The sequence below is a fragment of the Drosophila navojoa genome, chromosome 2 (assembly GCF_054131105.1).
Source record: "Drosophila navojoa isolate 15081-1374.11 chromosome 2, UAZ_NAV_1.0, whole genome shotgun sequence".
NCBI lineage: Eukaryota > Metazoa > Arthropoda > Insecta > Diptera > Drosophilidae > Drosophila > Drosophila navojoa.
The window spans coordinates 4,867,300-4,887,225 of record NC_142890.1 but is presented as its reverse complement, the minus strand read 5'-3'; the positions used below and the strand labels follow the sequence as shown (position 1 = coordinate 4,887,225).

Sequence of the window (19,926 nt, the reverse complement as noted above, 5' to 3'; positions counted from 1 at the left end):
TACTTATATGGAACACATCATTTGGCTCTCAATGCACCTAACACCTAAGAATATGCAAGAAAACTTTGAATTGCCTGAAATGAACAACAAAATTTCCCTTCGCATCGTTAGATATATTTGTGTCAGTTTTACCGATCTTTAAGCATTACATATATAAATATATTAAATCCTACTATTATAGTACAACTTCAACTGGTAATTTTATTTTAGAAAATTATTTTTATAACCAAGAATGAAATTGATTATATTTAATGATTTCTATGACTATACATAAGAACGGATTAGTGAACTTTGAATATATATATATTATCATATATATATACATATATGTATATATAGAACCGGTTTCCGGTTTGTTTGCACGACTCTCACGCAAAGATTTCTTATCAATTGACAATTGAAATTGCCAAGCTTGATTTTAAAGCAAAAAAACGTTCAGTTGCTGTTGAGATCTTGACAAGGAAAGTTTGACTTCTTGCTCTCAGATTATAAGTACTTAGCGCGTATATAAGTAACATCTAAAAAAAAAAAAAAAAAAAAAAAGGAAAACAATTAAAAACAAAACGAATAATTTGAATAAAAATAATGATGTCAAGAACTGTGTTCATGTGTTGTGTAGTATTCTTGATTGCACTTAGTTGTGTTTGTGGAGATGGCTTGATAGAAGTGTTTAAATGGAAACAAATGGATTTTTACAACCGAGGCGATGTTCGAGCAGTTCGACAACCAAATCCCTCAGGTAAAGCTATATATTACGCATACATGTGCATGTTATTCGTTATCAGAAAGTGCACAAGTTCAAGTTCAACATTTAGAGTTGAAAAAATGTTGCTTTCTTACAAGATGATTATTTAGCTTTATAAATAATTTATATAATATAATATTCATAAAATTTAATGAACATGTAAGGCAAAGCTTTAATTGAAATTTAATACTTAAATATGTACATATTAATAAATATATAAATCATTATAAGAGCAGTAGAAAGTTGAAGAGAAAACCATTAAATTGCCTTATTATTTCGATCAGAATTAAAACATATTTATAGCTCGACAACCGACTCACTTTAATTAACTCCATTTATTGGAAAATTTCACTCCATATACTATCTCACTCTCTGTACAACATTTAATTCAATTTCATGTGTTTTGCCCAACACAGCGCCCGTGGTTTTTCCAGGTAAATATGAGCGGAGGAGAATAAAGCGCAAAGTGATTACCTCACGGGATATACTCGACGGCGTGGAGACGCGCAGTGGTATTGATGATGACGACTCTCGGCCATACATACCCTACAACAATGTACCGATGGGCGTAACACATTTTCGTGGGCGACTCTTTGTGACCATGCCCAGGCGACGTGTGGGAATACCCTCGACCCTAAATTACATAGACATGCGACGTGACAGCGCGCAGAGCAGCCCCAAGCTGCACGCCTATCCCAGCTTCGAGATGAACCAGTTCAATAGCAGTGAACTCAATCTAGTTTCCGTTTATCGCACCACTGTGGATGCGTGTCAAAGATTGTGGTTTATTGACACCGGCATGCTGGAGTATCCAAGTGAGTCAGCAAACACAATGGCTTAGGTACACATCAAACTATTTCTAATAATCCCCTATTTACAACAGATAATCGCCAACAAATAAGACGGCCTAGTATTTGGATAGTGGACCTGAAAACAGATCGTCAGCTGATGCGCTTCGACATACCCGAAGAGATCGTGGAGACGGGTCGCGGACTGGCCAGCCTCACCATTGATGTGCCCTCGCCTAATCAGTGCGATCAGGCATATGCCTATATACCGGATCTGGTCTACAGACGGCTATATGTATACAGCCTGGCAACGGATCGCATGTGGAGCTTTGAGCACAATTACTTTAACTTTGACCCTGTGGCCGGGGATCTGCATATTGGTGGGCAGACCTTCCGCTGGGATGACGGCATCTTCTCCGTCACACTGGGTCCCCAGCAGCCGGACGGCAGTCGCGATGTCTACTTCCATGCCATGGCCAGCAACAATGAGTTTGTCGTCTCGAACCGCGTGCTCCAGTTGGAGTCAAATGCAGCACGCTCCGACCATGGCAACGACTTCCGTGTGCTGGGCAGCCGGGGTCAAAATAAGCAGAGTACAATGCATCAGTACGATCCGCGCACCGGCGTCGTCTTCTACGCCGAGATACAAACCAATGGTGTGGGCTGCTGGAACTCGCGGAATCCATTCTCGGCAGCCACCCATGACACTGTGGCAGCCAATGCGGAAACCATGATCTATCCCAGCGACTTAACGGTATGAGAATATGAGTTTAGTATATATTTTACATTACTAATTATGATTAAAATTCGTGCAGATCGATGAGGATGGCACCATGTGGGTCATGACCAACTCAATGCCCATATTCATCTACTCCACATTGGACACGAATGTGTTCAACTTCCGGATCTGGAAACAGGACACCATTGATGCCAAGCGAAATACGGTTTGCGAATAGGTTTATGTATATGGAATTGCTTTAATGAACATTTCGCAATGAAGTTACATAATAATATATTATACTCGTATGTCATAATGTAATAATTGTATACTGACAAAATATTAACACAAATTTCATATGCATACATGTATATATGTATGTATAAAACAAATTAAAAAGCATTTACAAATGTACCTTGAAAAAATTGCCTAAATTTGAGTACTCAGTTTATCACATCTTAAAGTTACATAGATGTTTCCTTTCTTATCATTTCACTTTTGTTATCAAAAACAAATCAAATACAAAATAAAACATATTAACGTAAATTAAACAAAATCAGAGGCACTCTAATATTGCATAAGGATACTAAGTTGCACAGGTTTGTATAATACGTGTGTGTGTGTGTGTATGTGTGTATGTTTGTGTATATATATTCAATTCAATTTACGAATAAAATATTTTTCAAAATATTCAAATTAAATACTTTTGATTATTAAAATATCTTCTTTTTTGTTTTGCTTTGTAAAATTTCATAATTTTGTTTCTATCATATTCGAACAATTTTGTAGTGCATATTTCTCAAAGTGAGAGCATTATATAGTTTTCTATGTAAACTACTTATATAAAATTTGCAAAAATATATATTTATATATGTATATATGTTTTTCCGTTAATGCTCGCATGTATAAAGTTACTACATATAAAAGATGACTATATAGCATTTCGTTCGTATAAGTAAACATGCATTTTTTGTTTTCTTTTTATGTTAATAATGGAATGGTTATCTGGCCCAGTGTTATACAAAAATATACACGTATAACATAGTATAACAGTTTTGAGTTACTACATTGCTATATATCTTCCTATATATGTATTTATATATATATGTGTGTGTGTATGTGTACCTATTTAAAAGCCGACCACTTTTGAAGTGAGGCTGTAGCCGACATTTTACTGTACTAGATAATCCTTGTAGCCGCGCAACGATTTCAGTTGCTTTTTCAATTTGGTTATCAAATCCGACGGTTGCACCAGTATCGAAATATCCCTGCCCACCGAATTGAGGCGATCGCGTATCTCCAAATCCTTGAAAAACAGATTCAACGGCCGACCGTTAATCTCCGTCAGTATCCAAAAGGTCAACGTGCTGCCATCGCACGATTGAGCCTGCAATGAATCAATGAATAGCATCATCAATTGATTGGAAATGATTTAAGAAATGCAATCTCTACTCACCTTGGGTGGCAGTCCATGCCGTGCCGCCAGACTGTTCGGCACCACATCCACAATTGTTGAGGTATTGCCATCACGTATAAGTCCCAAGCACTGACCATCGCGATCCCGGCGTATGGCATAGGCGCGACCAAACGGTATGCGACGCAGCAGCACTTCAACCTGTGAATAAAACAATATATACAATTACGTCAAGTAATGATTTGGGATGTACAACTGGTGCTTTTTTTTTCTTGAGAATCCTCAGCTTGTCAATAAACATATATATATATAGAGAGATTACGATTTGATTTTTGTATATAATAAATGAATATACTTAATACTTAGACTAATAAGTCAACAATTAGCTTACATACAGATATATGTATATATATGTATGTATATTAAAATAGTAAATACTTACGAATAACGTGTTGGTATTGCGTATTATTTTATTTGCCTCGGCGGCGCTGCTGATGCTGACGCCCGCAATGGAGAGCAGCTGATCGCCAATGTGAAGGGCATTATAGAGCACCGGATGCTCCTTCTGCTTCCAGCCCGCAATCCTGCATATGAGACGAAAATGCATTTTAATTATCTGTGGTTTATTTGCAGATATAGGTTCTGTGACTCACCAGACACCACCGAAGGCATCCACCCAGGCAATGGAGCCAACACAATCCTTGCGCCGCAGATTGAGTCGCACGCCACCTGGATGCATGATCTCACGTCGCAACTGCATCACCTGCTGCTCCCTTAACGTGAGTCGCTTATTGCTGCTGTTGGACTGGCTGGCTGCAGCCTGTGGCGGAGATTGCATGCGGAATGCGCCTGCTGCTGCTGCACTGCGTCCTGGCACAAACTCATTGTTGTTGGCGCCGCGCTGGCTGCTCTGCTGCGTGCTTGCACCGACTGTGGCGCCACGCTGCAGCGGCGCTTGAGCATCCGATGTGGAGGAGCTGCGCCTGCGCTGCTCAATGCTGTCCGTATTGGTGCCGCCGGATATATTGCTGGCCGCATCCCGTGTCGCATTGCTGGCACCGGAGCTGGAGCTGGTGTTGGCAGCACTCTGTTCTATATTATTGTTGGCATTGCTCGTGGTCGTGCTCGATGCCTTTGGCGTTGTCTTCGTCTTGAGCGGCGTATTAAGTAGCTTTAGATAGTGAAAGTCCCGGCGACTGGGTCGCGTGCTAATGACCAGCTCGGTGAGGCCGCGCGTCAGCTGTGGCCGGGCGCGTCCATTGCTGGGCGTGGGCGAGGCAATGGCTACGCCGCGACGTGGCAAAGCGGGACTGCCGTTCACGGGTGTCGCCTCCACATTGACCACTGCATTGCTAGCCTGGCCTTGGCTACTCGTGGGGCGCACAGCCGTTGGACTGCTGCTGCTGCTGTTGCTACTGATGGGTATGCTCGACGAGAGGAATACCTTCTCATAGTGCACGTTGCCGCTGATCACATTCGACTCCTGCGCCTGCTCATTGTTGATGCGTATGTTTGTGATTCCCGAGCTGTTAGCGCTCAGTATGATCTTCTTGCTCATCTTCGGGGTGACTGGCTTACTCGCACCACTTCCGCCCGCTGTGGTGGGGTAACAGGTGCCATAAACTGCCACCGTGGTGGCCTCACCATCGGCCAGCACTTGCACCGTTGTCGTATTGGCATTCGCTGTTGCCGTGGAAGCATTCGACGTTGGCGCATTCGGATTGGAAGCATTCGGTTTTAAGGGTATGGTATAGGGATTGCCACTGCTATTGCTGCTGCTCGGCTGGCTGAGCACTTGTATTGTATTCGAATTGGACGGAATTATTTGTACATTGCTTTTGTAATCGTTCTGTGGCTGCGATTTCGTTTTGGCTTTCAAACTGATTTCAGGAAAACGAAAAATATCCGCTATTACTTTATTTTTGGGCGGCAGTTCGGGCGCTTGCGTCGTATTCGTATTCGTAGCATTTGTCGTATTGGACACCTGTATAATCGTTACATTGTTCTCTCCATTCTCCTCGACGGCAGTTGAATTTGTGGCTGAAGCTTGAAGCTTTGGCTGCGGTGATTGGCGTTGCGACCTCTTGGTTTTGTCAGCGGCGCCCGCTGACATGGAACGCGATGTTTGGGGTCTAATGGAGAGAACGAAAAGTAAAAGCTTTAGTTGATATAGTACTGGGATTATAATAAATTGATAAACTAAATTAAAATATGAATCTTAAGTTTCCAAACGTAGTGATTGGATATTGTCCTAGTTTCTTGCCTCACAAAAATCTTGAAATCTAGAAATCTTTGTGAACTTCATAAGCTATTGCCGACAGGATTTAAATAATAATCCGAAAAGCAATTCAACTAGCTTTGAATAATTATATATATTTTCCTAAAATGGCTGATGAATTGGCTTTATCAGATGATACGCTGGACGAGTTGTTCGTCAGGGAAGTGGGCAGCGTAATGAAAATTGTGGAAAAGCTGCCCAGCAATGCCGTAATAGCCACCTGCACGCGTTGGTTCAAGATCTTTCAGGCAGCCGATCCCGAGGAAAGATTTTCACGCAATTGCATGCTGCTATTGCTCCACAAGCAGCTTAACGATGACGAGACACTGAGTTTTCCTTTTACGGATGATCGCAATTATCAGCGCGATCTAAATACATTGCATCAGATGACCCTAATGCTGGATCAGGCAGATGGTAGCATCGACGATGGTACTACAGATGATAACCAAAATGGGGATGCCAATACCGAAGATAGACCCACCGTGGATACGAGTTCGCCATTCAGTTCGCATAGCCCAGATGTGTGTGACGCGGAGAATTCGTTGCGCTTGGAGGTCGCCAACAAGGTGCTGATGGATCAAAACAAAGAAATGCTCAGAGAGCTGGAGGAGCTGGAGGCAGAGAAAGAAAAGTTGCTAACGTATCGTGAGAACTTAGAGGCCACGGTCGAAAAACTGAGCAATCACAATAACTTGTATAGCAAAGAAGTCGGCTGCATGAAGCACATTTTTGCATGCTCGTCTGTGACGGCCCTTAAGCTATTTAACCAGCCAGAATTTATGGATCGTCCAAACTATTTCGTGACCCTATTCTCTGTGCTCTGCGAAGACGCACGGGATCGGGCACACTTTGAGCAAATGGATATTAAGTTAGGGCGTCTACTGCGCGATCACATAGAATATTATGTGACATTAACAACACGAGATCAAATTACCAGAGCATACTATGAAATGCACACTAGTGTGTGTAAACGCTATAAACAGCTGATCAGAATGCAGAAGGAAACGGCGCTGCATGAGCTATCCTTAATGACAATGCGTTATTTGATGACATTGCGCAAACTTTTTCTGGACACCTACAATCGCGACAAAGGTGTGAAGCAGATGGCGCTGGATTTCATACAATATAATTACAATGACTTAGCGAAGGGACTATAGAGTCTTCTCTTCATTTACCTGGGTATTAGACGTTCACATTGCATTTGTTCAAAATTTAATATTTGATCTGTAAAAAAGAAAGTTTAGTTTAATTGAATTTAACGCTTTGACATGTGATGCTTACCCGCAGATATGCGCTGTGCAGATGAAGCTGCAACATCGACTCGCACACCGTTTCGTAGTATGGGTGTTAAGAACTCATCTTCGGAAAGACTCGAATCCGCTGTGGTTGCGCTTGGGGGTTCCACTATAATTGCATGCTGCTGCTCCTCTTCCTCCTCTTCATCCTCAACAGCAGCTGCTGTTGATGCTGTTTCGCTAATTTGTTCGCTGTACGTGCTGATGGGATCCGAAAGCATATTAAGCAAATGTTGTGTTAGGGTATTCGACATTGCTGGCGGTGGCGCTGCTGCAGCTGCAGATGGAGCTGTTACAGCTACAGCGGGTGCTGGAGCAGCTTCTATGACTGGTGCCACCGGTCTGGCTGTCTGTTCATTGCCAATGGTTGCCGGCGGATGCTGATGAGCCGGAATACGCTCGACCCCTGGCACTATGGCCGCTGGTACGGGCGGTGGTGCCGGCAACGGAGATGTTGGATCACGTGTGGGCAGCAATGGGGCTCGCACTTCAGGTAACTTTGTGTATAGGTTTTCACGAGGCGATAGAATTTTCATTTCGCGCAACTTAGCTCGTAGCGTTTCCACCCATTCTTGCATAATCTCCCTGTATTCCGCAATAAAATATTGTTAATTGCTTCGTTTGTGTGTGTTTGTGTTGTGCGCAACTTACCATGAAACGGCATGAAAGCGCAACACTTCATTGCTGAGCGTCACAACAAATTCAAACTCATGGGAATTGGGTATGAGGGCATGTGATATGTGCAGCGTATCCCGCAGCGACACGGCCCACTCAGGTATATGAGCGGCCGCCTGTCGCGGCTCCGCATAGCCCTCCAGGAGGGCCTCGGTGTCATCATGCACGCAGAACACCACCCAACTGCATTCCGATTTCTGCAAATCAGCGGAAGGTAATTATCGTTGCTATAAATTGCTGATAAAAAGTTTACCTTGGGACCCACGGTTAACTTTTTACCATCGGCCGTCAGTCTTTTCAACCACGTATTTTTATGTATTTCACGAAACTGCGCCGAGCTGGCGCTCGCTCCGATTGCAGGTGCATTTGCAGGTGTTGTTGTCGTTGTTGTGTTTGCAGCTGGCACTGCTGCAGCAGCCGCAGCCATCTCTGAAGCCTGCTCTTTGCTCTGCTGCTTGTTGCTACAATGCGCACTCTTCGATTGCACTTAACATATTTCACATTTCACACAATTTATTGCAACTTTTTCTGCATTCGCTTTAATAACAAAAAAGAAGTCAGCCAGAAATTGGCGACGACGCCATGTTTGCTATCAGCAATTTTTTGATCGACTTCTTATCGATATTTCGTATATCGTTTGGTGCTGCCACACTGCTTACAATCGTTAAAGCATTAAAATAAGGGGACATTCTCTAACGTTGCTCCGGTTCGAAATCCCAATATATTCAAACTTTATTTATTTTCTTTTTTTATATGTTAGCTGCTATTCAATAATAAACAGATTTATGCTATAATACTTTTTTTATTGGGATTTTTAAAAATAGCATTTTATATTTTTTTTATTCGTTTTTATCTTTATATCACACAAAACGTAAATAAGATCTTTATAATGCTTTCTTAAGTATCTAACTAACCGAAACACTATATTTTTATTTCTACATCCGAAAACAGAAGAGAATTAAATTAAATTTTTGTTTTTTGTTTTTCATATGCATTTGCAATCGAGCAAATGGACAAGAATTAATTTTAAAGTTTTACAAAAAATATTGGTATTGCAGCGCATTTAATACTAGATATACATATACAGGTGAATATGTATACTGCAAGAGAAGTCATTTAACATTAGTACATAGTTGTATAATTAATTTTAGCATTAGTTTATCTTTTCGTTTTCAACATTAGTTACTTATTTACAGCTGCAGATAACTAGTATGCGAGTCAAAAGGAGGTAAAGTCGCTTCTTTTCTTTCATTTTGTAACATAGACAGAACGTACAACGAGTTAACAATTACTCAAATAAGAAAACTAAATAAAAATAGACAAAAAAAAAAGAGGAAATATTTAAACTTATAGCGAGTTTAGGTAGTGCGCATTTCCATTAAATTAATTACGATTAATCGAACTCACGGTTGGTATTCAAATACAATCGAGTCTTGTAGTGCTTACATTTGCTTTAGCTGGAAATTTATACATTTATATATCCTGATGATTTTAATTTTATGTTTCTAAATAGACGTTGCAATTCACAGTTAGCGTGTGTAAAAAGTCATTTGTTTGTACGTTTATAAGAAAGTTTTGTTCACTAGCTTAAGCACGGCTCGTCTATATAATTGGCTCCAGATAGATATTAAACGCGAATTTGTTGCTCGTAATATTAGTTTTGTAGTCATGGGTCTAGATAACTTCTTCAACTCTTCAATGTATATATATATATATATATAATTGTTAATATATATATATATACATATTGTTATATTTTTTATGATTTTTAGTATGTATATATATTTTTTTTTATGTTTATGGTATTCGTTTGCATTTCGGTTGAGTTGGTTATTATACATATGATAACGTGTGTGTGTATGTGCGCGTAATTTTCATCAAAATTTTGTTCTATATATATTTTTTTTTTAGCTTTTCAACATAGTTGCCTGTTTGGAATTGGCTTGTTTTATGTGTGTTTTTTTGTTTTTAAATGTTGGGTTAGACAAGGGAGGTGAATATCATATATAAACGGTAATCGAGTTCTTGCATGGGATGTTGGAATATCCTTGCTATGATACGTTTCAGATGCACATCTGAAATCGCTGCGGTGTGAGGTTATATAGTTCAGACTATTGGGGGCCGGCGCTTACGAGGCTATAAAATCAACTTGATGGCAGAGTGGTACGAATTCGTCAGCCATGGGATTTAGCACAGATTTCTCAATATTACATTGACTCTTTGGTAGCGCAGATAGGGCCGTATTTTGTTCTTCCGTTCTGCAAAATTAAAGATCATATTATTATAATGTTATTATATAGTTTATGCTTGCTTGACGCACTTGGCTTTTTCCCATTCATTTATTTGTTCCTCGAGCTCATCCTCGATCATGGCTTCGAAACACTCTTGCATGATTTCTTCCTCTTCAAGACGTTGCAATTCCTGCAGAAGGCAAATATGTTTAATTATAAAGAAAATTATTTATTGCAGTTTCCTTCTTACGTTCTTGTCGAATTCCTCCTCGTTCTCCATCCACATATATTCTGAGAAATCTGGCTCATCGTCAAAGTCAGACAGTGATTCGTCGTCGTCCACCACGTAAACTATTTGATCCGTCCAGTCAACAGATGGTACTTTTAACAACATGGTTGTGCTGTAATTAATAAGCGATAAATTTAATTTAAAAACATTTGAAAACGCAAATCAAATCGAGTCGGAAGTTCCCGACAACTATATATACCCTGTAATGAAGAAGCTGAGGAAATATACATACATACATATGTGAATGTATATTACGGCAGACATATTGGTAGAGGGAAGTGGGGAGCGAAAGAAAGGGAGACAAACAGGAAAAAGGAGGAAGAGAATGCTGTTTTTTTTTTCCTTTTTAATTATAGTAAGAAAAGCAAAAATTGAGAGAAAATCGTTAAGGGAGTAAGAGACAACAGAAACTTAAAATGAGAAAAGTTAAATATTGGAAAAATTTACTTATGAATAAAAGTACAATTGTATGCGTGTGAAGAGGAAGGGGCGATACAAAACAAGAAAGGAGCGGCTAGATTCGAAAATTTCATATTTTCTAAGTTTTGTTTCCAATGCTCGCATTTTTTTGAATAACAGAAGGATGGACAGGCCTCAACTTGATCATTAAAATGGCATAAAAAAGCCAATGCACGGAAACAAGGGTTCATAGTAAAATTCATACACTTTAATAGTTTATTTAACACACATGCAAACACAAAATTAATATTTTATTGAACATAGATACTTAAGTATATTGCACTATTGCTTAACTATATTAAACCCTTTCTACGCACTTTTAATCAGGCACATACATATGTACACTATAAATATACACATACAGTAAAGCTATATGAGTGCAATAACTTTATGTAGTATGTAAGTTTGCATGTGTGTGTCTCGACTGTCTGTCTGTAAGTATTCTCGTTTAGTGCCGGCAAAAAGCTGTTAGTTGCGTCGTTCTTATAGAAACCGGTTTATCACCATCGCCAATTGCTTAATTGAGATAAACAAAACACAAAACAAACAACATTACATACTAATGCAGTCACAAATTCAACTACAGAAACACACACGCACTAACACAACTACATGCGTTCGTATGTAATAAAATCTTGTTTATATAAATACGTAACAAATAAACGAAACAAATTTTCTCTTTTCTTTTGTTTTGTTTCGCCCAATATGTGTCTTCACTATTTTTTTTTTTTTGCATTTTGACAGCCGTTGCGGCGTATAAAAATATTTTCAAATACAGAATGACTAAGCTCAAAGCACAAGAGCAAAAGAGAAGACTAGCAAAAAGCAAAAAAGAAAGAGCGCGCACACAAACACACATATGTATGTATTTACATACATAGGGAAACAGGGCAACGGCAATTGTTTATAAACAAGTGGGGTATATAACACACACATATATTTAAATGCACACACAGAGAGACATATATTTTTGATAAGCAGTATCAGGGCATTATTAATTTGTATGTCTGCATATCAGCATAATATATTTAATGGTTCGCTGTTATCACCTGTTTGCGACGTGAACAAACAAAAACACAAATAAAAAACTATAAATAAATTCGACTATGACGTCGTCGTGAATTTATGCAAAACGCAATAAGACACAAAATACATTAGCACATACATACATATGTATATGCGGATCGGCACGGACATGGACGTTGTTTGGTTCATGGGCGTAGTTAACTTTTTGTGCCGTCAAACATATAGCTAGCTGTGTGCGTGAGTGTGATAGACTATGTTGATGTGAACGTGCGGCCCCGCACATAAACATACATATGCAGCAGAAACAAACATTCGCATACACACACACGCATACGCAGAGTATAGCTACAGTTGCCATATTGCAAAAAATTAAAATGTATTTACTTCGTGAACCCAACAAGCACACACACACATGTATGGATAAAATATTAAGCGATCACTGCGTACATACTAAATATATATGAACACACACTTATACGTACTTAAGTATACATTCGCACACACACACACATGATTGAATGAACCTCCCTCAACTCTGAGCGCAAGCAGTTAAAACAACACGGCGTACTCAAGGTAACAAGTGTTTCGAAAAAGTTTATAATATTCCACTAAAAAATCAACATTCATGCTATATTCTTTGTGATTTGTTGTAATTGTGTATAACAACAAATGGCACGTAGCATAAAATCGACTGGCCAGGGGCAGACGTCATCGCTCCGCGTCGTTGAAATTTTTAGCGTTTATTGATTTGTCAAGAAGCATTCACTAGCGGAAATGCTAAACAACAAACAAAATAAAAGCCTGCAATCACAAAAACAGGAAACGTTTTGCCATGTCAGCTTTATGCCTTATGTTTCCGCATTTCTTTGCGCACTTGTGTAACTTAGCCCTAAAGTTAGTTATAGCCACAAACATTTTCTTGTTTATTTACTGTACTCACTTTGCTATTTTACTTGAAGAGCTGCCAAACTGAAGTCTATGTTCTGCTTTTGTTGATCTTCCACTGAGAATTTTGTATTGCAAAAGTATAAAGGGAGACACTGACAATTTATTGTTGCATCCAGATAGAAAACACGCAAATTTTTCTATTGCGAAACCAATTCAAATGCTGTGTGCGGAAACACGTCCATGAACGTCAAGCAAACGAATCGAAAATGATTTATAAAACAAAAACTTACAGACGATTAATTTTGTACAGCTGTTCGGGTTTACTAGAGTACATCGATAGATTTGTACTTTTAATCGATATACCGCAGCCGAATCGATAGTTTGTACAGGCTGGGTTGCTCATCAGGCTGTCAATCGAAATGCGCGCGCAATGTCGAATTTGAATGGAGGGAAAACGAAAATCTGGTGATTATTTGTGTACACATACATGTATATACTTACGTACTAAGTAATTTATCGAGCATGTATGTGTATAAATAACTAGCAAATTACTGCTGATACAATCAGAATACAGTGTCGACGCACACATTTTTTATCAGATCATTTTTGTAAAATGAAATAATTGAATAATTTATATTTATTGATCCACGCTTCAAACTAGATTTGTTGCTGTAAATGTAATGACGTTGTTTACATCAATTTTATTTCTATTTTAAAGTTGGTTAGTGACAATAATAAAATATTACAAAATAAAGTTAAAAATAACTGTTACACCTACATATATAATATAGAAACATACGACATTGGACGGTTTTAATAAATATGTACAACAAATTATTATATACATATAACCAAGCACTCTGCTAGTTGGCCGTTTCACTAGCGGTATTTGAGGGTTTGACTTCGGACTCTGGCTTTTGGCTTCGAGGGTCCCATGGCTGAAGACTTGTACTGCCGAAGGAACCAAATACAATTATGGCCAAGACATTAACAAAAATTAACGTCAGCAAAACATGATTCCATTCTGACTTAAGGCCCTGAAACAGAAAAAAAAAAAAAAAAAAAAAATAGTTTTACTTGCAGATAATATATGTAAGAGGTATATCTATCTCAGACTCTTACAGTTTTCACCAATGTGGCTATGACATGTGAGGCCAGAAAGCCCGATATGTGCCCAACACTGTTGGCCAGGCCTGAAATCATTCCAGCAAACGATGGCGCAAAGTACAATAAAGTCGGCCAATAGCCGCCACTAAAGCCCATATCTGTGGTAACGCCCAATAACACAAACATGACCAACACAAATATCTTTTGCTCACATTTTGCTATAATTATGATCGATAGCAAAATCATATTTGCAAGGGCGCCTATAAATTTAAAGTGAACTCTGTAAACTAAATGATTTAGTTGATACACAATATGCACTTACAGACGGCGTACAAAACACGACGTAGATAGCTACGGTTGGCAAACACACGTCGCTCTATAATGGAACAACTCAAAATACAAATTATCTTAGAGAGCAGGGAACCCAAAAATGGAGCCGACGATAAGAAACCAATCTAGGTGAGAAATAATGTTGAAGGTCAAAAATTAATATCTGGTAATACTCTATTGTAATTTATAATCAACTGCAAATACTATACCAATCTATATATAATCTATAATAATACGGCTTTAATTTATTCTAGAAATACAATATATCATATGCAATATGTAAATTCCTATACCAGCAATATGATTACTTAATATGAGTCATATATACGACTACTTATATGACCTATGTAACTATGCTAATTGATTATTCAAAATGAAATTAAAGCAAAAATGTAAAGAGTTTCTATGTCAGCTATATGATTCTTTAATATATGTCATCTACATATAAGAAATAGCTCAAAGTCTCTAAAAATGTTTAAATAGTCATGTAAGAGCTTCCATGCCAGTTATGATATTATGATATAATAATGATGATATATGATGATAGATATAATGATATATTCTACAATCTACTAATAGTCATATGATTCTCTGATATAGCTCTTAAGAATGTTCAGCTATTATTGTAGTTGTGATAGGTTAGTTAAGCTCTAGTTTCTGCATTCCGTACTTATATCGAGTTTAAATATATCGAGTTTGTCTACCTCTTTCATGTTGAGCTGCATCGCTTCCCTCATAAATCGTGGAATTATGAGCGAGAAGAGCAGAAAGGTGTAGTTGTGAAAGACATGGGTTAGAACGAACGCAAGGACGGGCGGGGAGGTCAACAGCGAACGCCAAGGTAAGCTCAAATTCTGCAGGAATTAAGGAGAATTAAATCACAATCAATGAACGGCTTTTGGCATCAACTCACCTGCGGCTGCTGGGCACATTGCTGCAAATACTCACGCTCAGCGTCCGAGATACGTGGATGCTGCTCCACACTATTGTAAATCAGCCAGTTACAGGTGATGCCATATGCTAAGGAAACGGAGCCGATCACGTAGAAGGGCACGGACCAGCCAAACTCGCTGAGAAAAGTGGTCAGCGGATATATGCATATGGAGCCAATGATCAAGCCGCTGTAAGCAAATGAGAGCATTGCTGTACGCTCCGTGGGATGTGCCCAAACCACGAATAGCTGATAAAGGGGCGGTGTGCCGCAGCCCTAAAGTGCGATAGATGTAAAATTTAGTATTTTCAAATTATATGCACACTACATGCAAATCTCACCGCGAAAATGCCAGCGAATACCAAACTAGTGACTGCTGCCGCATAACTATAGTGCGCTAAAAGGGGCAGTAAAATAAAGGCGACACCCTGCAGAGTTAATGAGTTGATAAACAACACCTTGCCTCCAAACCGATCCGTTAGATGCCCGGCCAAAGGCAGGGCAAAGACGAAGCCGTAATAGAAGGTGCCCGGGAAGGCCAGAGCCTGAGTGCGACTCCATTGCAGATCACCGAACTGTAGAGGGCGAGATGAATCAGAGAAAGATAGAATGAGCAAGGGGGAGAGATACCGAGCTGAGAGAGAGAGAGAGAGCAAAATAGAAAGGAGATAGAATGAGAAGAGGATGTCTGGAAGGTAAAACGTGGAGAGAGGTAAAGAAATATTGAGAGATAGAGGGAAAAAGAGCGAGAAAGAGAGATAGAGAGAGGGAAAGTGAGAGAAAGAGAGCGAGAGAGAGAAGTATACATAGAGTGGGAGAGATAACGATTGAGAGAGTTGAGAGAAGAATTTAGAGACTGACGCAGACCGAGAGATACAGAGAGTGATACAGTAAGAGGAATTAAAAGACAGAGAAAAGGGCAGAGTAGGAGAAGACAGGGACACAGAAAATTTCCGTTCCATAAAACTCACCTGAGCAGCATCCAAGGTGGACTCCATCCATGCATTGCCATTGCCGCCGCAGCTGGAACTTATCGTAATGTTATTTGCGCTGGACTGCAGTGCCTCTCGGGGGTATGCACGGACCATGCGCAGAATGATCAGACCCAGCATATTGCGCATGCCCATCTGCAGGATATTGGCGAGAAAGGCGCTGAGCGTGTAGGTGAGCCGTGCCGAGCCCCAGAGGCGGCAGCTCGACTCCTGGGTGCACAATTTTGGCACATTCCATGACTTATGCACCATTTAAACGAAAATCTATATAAATTTATGTATATAAATTTATTTATTTATTTTTTTTTTTTTTTTTTTTTGAGCAATAAATATTTAGAACTGTGGGGTCGTACGTTGCGCCGCTCACTGACCGAGTGCAACTGAAGTCCGCAACAGATGTGAAATGCAAAATAATTTGCAGTTTGTCACGATTTTTCGTATTTATCAAAGCTCAAAGCGTTTGGCATTCGCTTATCTACACATAAATATGTAACGGATTTCGGGCGAAACACAATGAGAAAAAACAGAAGAAGAGAAGATAAAAGCGATAAGTGAGCCATGCGAAAGATGAAGTTGAGAAAATTAGAATACACAACTACAGCTGATTGGCCAGTGGCTCTCAAACTGTACTGCACTTGCATTCAAAATGCTTGTAAGCCCCTACAAAAGCTTCAAATTAAAGCTCATGTCTAAATTATTAGTAAATAATGTAAACTGTTGATATGAGAAAAAAAATTGTGCTTTTTTTTTAATGATAAATATTATTTTAATTTTTTTTTTTAATTTTTTTTACGTTTAGTTTAATTTGAGAGTGGCTGAAAAATATTTAATAATTTTGGTGGTTAAATTATATATTTATATATTTATATTAGAAATTTTAATAAAACCTTATTAAATGTTTATTAATTATAATCAATTATTAATCCATCATGAAAATGGATTTTCAGTGTAAATTATTTGTCTTGTGGGCTATTTGAGAGGCAGCAGTATTATAAACAATGTATCAAAACTTTATATAATGTTGGCATACCGACGGATATTATTTCTTATAATTTCTCATCCGTCGTTTACAAAGCCCATCTGGGTATTTTCTCACTCCTTACATTAATCTAAAACAGTCTTACTTATAATATTTTTTTTTTTTTTGGTCTTTAATTTAAATAGCTGAAACTTAATATTGTTTGAAAAATAAAACGTTTATAGTTTACTAATAAAATTGCTTTAATTTTCCGATTTTTTATTTGTGATTTCAAAGCTGCAAAGTTTTTATGGGCTGAAGCGCGTTTAATGTGATTTTAGCTGGAAACACATTGTAGTTAAATCAAAATACTGTGTCGGCCATAATGCTTTGCTTGAAGGTTTATTAATAATATATAATATACATATCAGTATATGCATGTATGTCTTTAAGAAATTTCATTCTCTTCTTACATGTAAAAAAGGAATCTTTTTGATATCCAGTATTTAATATATATTTTATAATTGACGGTTTTAAAATAGAAATAAGTCCCAATTGGCTTTATAGAAGACATACATATGTCCAAATTAAAGGTTTACTATTATATTACTATATTCATCACTATCTCTACTTTAGGCAATAGAACACCGTTTCACTAGCATTTATTTTACCTTTTTAGCAGTAGTAGTTTAGTAACTGAAAGTTATTTGATTTATTTAAATGACGTCGGCTGCGCTGTCGCCCCACAATCCCCAATCATAATTAGTCATAAGCGAACTTAATTACGTGACGGGGTGCAGCGACATGCCGCACGCCAAGCGCTAAACATCTTGGCATTTACAAATCCGGGCAAGCCGGCAATTAGTGAACACACACACTCCATTTCCATTTGGTCAAATATTAAATTTGCTTCTTATTATTTTATTTTTTTTATTTTTTCAATTACACTGCTCATGCAGTCTGCGACTATTGGGCATATTGGCTTTGATAGTTATTCAACCTAGAGCTTCATTGTGAAAGCTTGAAAAGATCCACAAAAAAATGTTAGTTATACAAGGTTTCCAGTGCAAACATTAATGCAGAAAAAACATAAATAATAATTATGATGGGATAAATAATTTCATTTATGAATTGTTAATTATTTACCATATTTTGTTTATATAACGTTTTTAAGTCTTAAACTATCTTTCGTGTCACATATAAAAAGCAGAAAATATTTTGTTTTTAATATTCTAAGCTCAGCAAATCATCTGAATACACTCGTCTATTTTTTAAATTAAAAAAATAGAATGAAAAGAAAATAAAAGGTGGAAAAATTAATTTTTGTAATGTTTGTTGTTAGTTCTTTTTAGCTAAACTTCTCAGAATGAAAAAAAAAAAAAAAAATTTGTATAAATATTTATTATTAATATAAGATTACTATTTATGCAAGGCCTCGTCTATTTTTTAATGAGAAAAAATATTTAAATATTATAATTTTAATGTTTAAAAATGTTTCTGTCTATATCTATAGCCGGAATTTTTTTTTAACTACCTCTGTCTCTGATGGCATCTCGTAAACCTAACAACAAGCGAACAGTGTATTTTCCCTTTCTACCCATAGCTATTATTCAGTCGCCCGTTCTTACTCATAGTACATATATCTTGTTTTTTGTTTTAGCTCAAATTGCACACCTTAATGTTTTAGCCAATTAAATTAAATGAAAAATAAGGAAATGAGAAAATGGGCAAAGGGGCAAACATTGCAGCGTGTTTTTTTTCTTGCGTTACGATTTTTGCCGGAAGTGTGGTGTGAGGGGGGATGGTGACTGCGGGCTGGGTTTAGTACACGGCTGACGCGCTTGGCCTGCAGTGTTGCAGCAATTGGCTTTTAGCTTTTAGCCTCAAACATGCTACATAGTAGCCAGTCCGTGTGTGTATGTGTGTGCGCGTATCTATGTGAGCTCTGACCGCATTTATATTCCAGCGTATATTGTTATCTGTTTTGCTGCATCGCTAATAGGACATTGGATGTTGTACGATATTGCGACAGGACATTGGATTCTATTTTTGCTTTCGCTGTTGTACTGGTTATGCCCGCTTGAGTAGCTGGCAAGGGGTATATTGGATTTGTTTGGTATTTAACTGCCTTTGAAATTGGTTGAAAAAGTGGCTTGAGCTCTTGTATAAGTGAATAATGAAAAATTTGATATCCAGTCCTCAAATCAGTCTTTGTGTCGCCTGAGCTGAAGACCCAGTTGCCAATCTAATCAGCATCGCATGCTTGAAATTATGTTCTTACAGGTTTTTACAAACTTTTGATAAATAGATATTCCATTTGATCTTTTATTTTCCTACATTTAATACTAATATAAGATATCTGAAATCAAGATATAACTGATAACATTCTCCTCTGAAGACTTTCAAGTCTTTCTCTCAGTAGTTCTCTGCATAGTGTTATTTGTACCTTGTACCTACACCCTTAGCCAGCATCTGGCAGTCGTGTATGCCCGTTTGCCGTGTACCTAACGTGCTTTGTTGTGGTTACACTATATTTCGATTAAAAATTTGAATTTTTTATAATGTAGGGCTATGGTTGTGCACTCATTTAGAATGCATTTGTGCGAAGCTTGGCCACAGGGCGCTAGACACACACACATACACACACACACACATACACATACATACATACGCATATGCATGCCTAGCTGTGTTTGTATATATTTGTCCTAACTTTTTGATTGATTTTTTGTTTATAGAACGCATATGTCGCTCTGTTATGGTCTATTCCTCTATTTGTTGTCCTAGCTGCTGCTGCTGCTG

General features: G+C 38.2%; 5 protein-coding genes across 7 annotated transcripts in view; 2 read left to right on the top strand and 3 right to left on the bottom strand.

The window, feature by feature from the left end:
* LOC108652464 (uncharacterized) overlaps window positions 1–8,540 on the bottom strand; it is a 35,852-nt gene extending 27,312 nt beyond the window's left edge. The window contains exons 1-8 of one of the 2 annotated variants that reach the window (XR_016197128.1): window positions 8,167–8,540; window positions 7,890–8,110; window positions 7,225–7,823; window positions 7,119–7,167; window positions 4,319–5,797; window positions 4,108–4,249; window positions 3,708–3,866; window positions 2,864–3,638 (exon numbers count right to left, since the gene is read on the bottom strand). Coding sequence is in view for 1 of the 2 variants with exons in the window: in XM_089262163.1 (XP_089118289.1) it covers window positions 3,423–3,638; window positions 3,708–3,866; window positions 4,108–4,249; window positions 4,319–5,797; window positions 7,119–7,167; window positions 7,225–7,823; window positions 7,890–8,110; window positions 8,167–8,340 (3,039 nt within the window). In the remaining variant the exon portion in view is untranslated. Of the gene's footprint in view, window positions 1–2,486; window positions 3,639–3,707; window positions 3,867–4,107; window positions 4,250–4,318; window positions 5,798–7,118; window positions 7,168–7,224; window positions 7,824–7,889; window positions 8,111–8,166 lie in introns of those variants that run through there. The other variant, XM_089262163.1, reaches the window with a different exon arrangement.
* LOC115562285 (L-dopachrome tautomerase yellow-f2) lies at window positions 438–2,676 on the top strand. Its single transcript, XM_030383486.2, has 4 exons — window positions 438–739; window positions 1,162–1,560; window positions 1,629–2,287; window positions 2,349–2,676. Exons 1-4 carry the CDS (start codon window positions 586–588, stop codon window positions 2,487–2,489), a joined length of 1,353 nt encoding a protein of 450 aa, XP_030239346.2. The 5' UTR covers window positions 438–585; the 3' UTR covers window positions 2,490–2,676.
* LOC115562286 (uncharacterized) lies at window positions 6,020–7,854 on the top strand. Its single transcript, XM_030383487.2, has one exon. It carries the CDS (start codon window positions 6,051–6,053, stop codon window positions 7,098–7,100), a length of 1,050 nt encoding a protein of 349 aa, XP_030239347.2. The 5' UTR covers window positions 6,020–6,050; the 3' UTR covers window positions 7,101–7,854.
* A 419-nt stretch (window positions 8,541–8,959) lies between the features above and the next one.
* Paip2 (polyA-binding protein interacting protein 2) lies at window positions 8,960–13,144 on the bottom strand. Of its 2 annotated transcripts, XM_089259527.1 has the most exons (5): window positions 12,859–13,144; window positions 10,395–10,545; window positions 10,234–10,334; window positions 10,046–10,171; window positions 8,960–9,988 (listed from the first exon to the last, which is right to left on the bottom strand). In XM_089259527.1, the coding sequence occupies exons 2-5, from the start codon at window positions 10,536–10,538 to the stop codon at window positions 9,862–9,864; spliced, it is 498 nt and encodes a 165-aa protein (XP_089115653.1). In that variant the 5' UTR covers window positions 10,539–10,545; window positions 12,859–13,144; the 3' UTR covers window positions 8,960–9,861. The 2 variants fall into 2 exon arrangements, with proteins under 2 accessions (XP_089115653.1, XP_030239348.1); XM_030383488.2 differs by having other exon boundaries at window positions 8,960–10,171; window positions 12,859–13,136.
* A 324-nt stretch (window positions 13,145–13,468) lies between these two features.
* LOC115562287 (sialin) lies at window positions 13,469–16,686 on the bottom strand. The gene is made up of 7 exons (XM_030383489.2): window positions 16,146–16,686; window positions 15,516–15,749; window positions 15,157–15,450; window positions 14,948–15,097; window positions 14,236–14,368; window positions 13,929–14,173; window positions 13,469–13,843 (listed from the first exon to the last, which is right to left on the bottom strand). Exons 1-7 carry the CDS (start codon window positions 16,416–16,418, stop codon window positions 13,670–13,672), a joined length of 1,503 nt encoding a protein of 500 aa, XP_030239349.2. The 5' UTR covers window positions 16,419–16,686; the 3' UTR covers window positions 13,469–13,669.
* Between the last annotated feature and the right edge of the window lie 3,240 nt (window positions 16,687–19,926).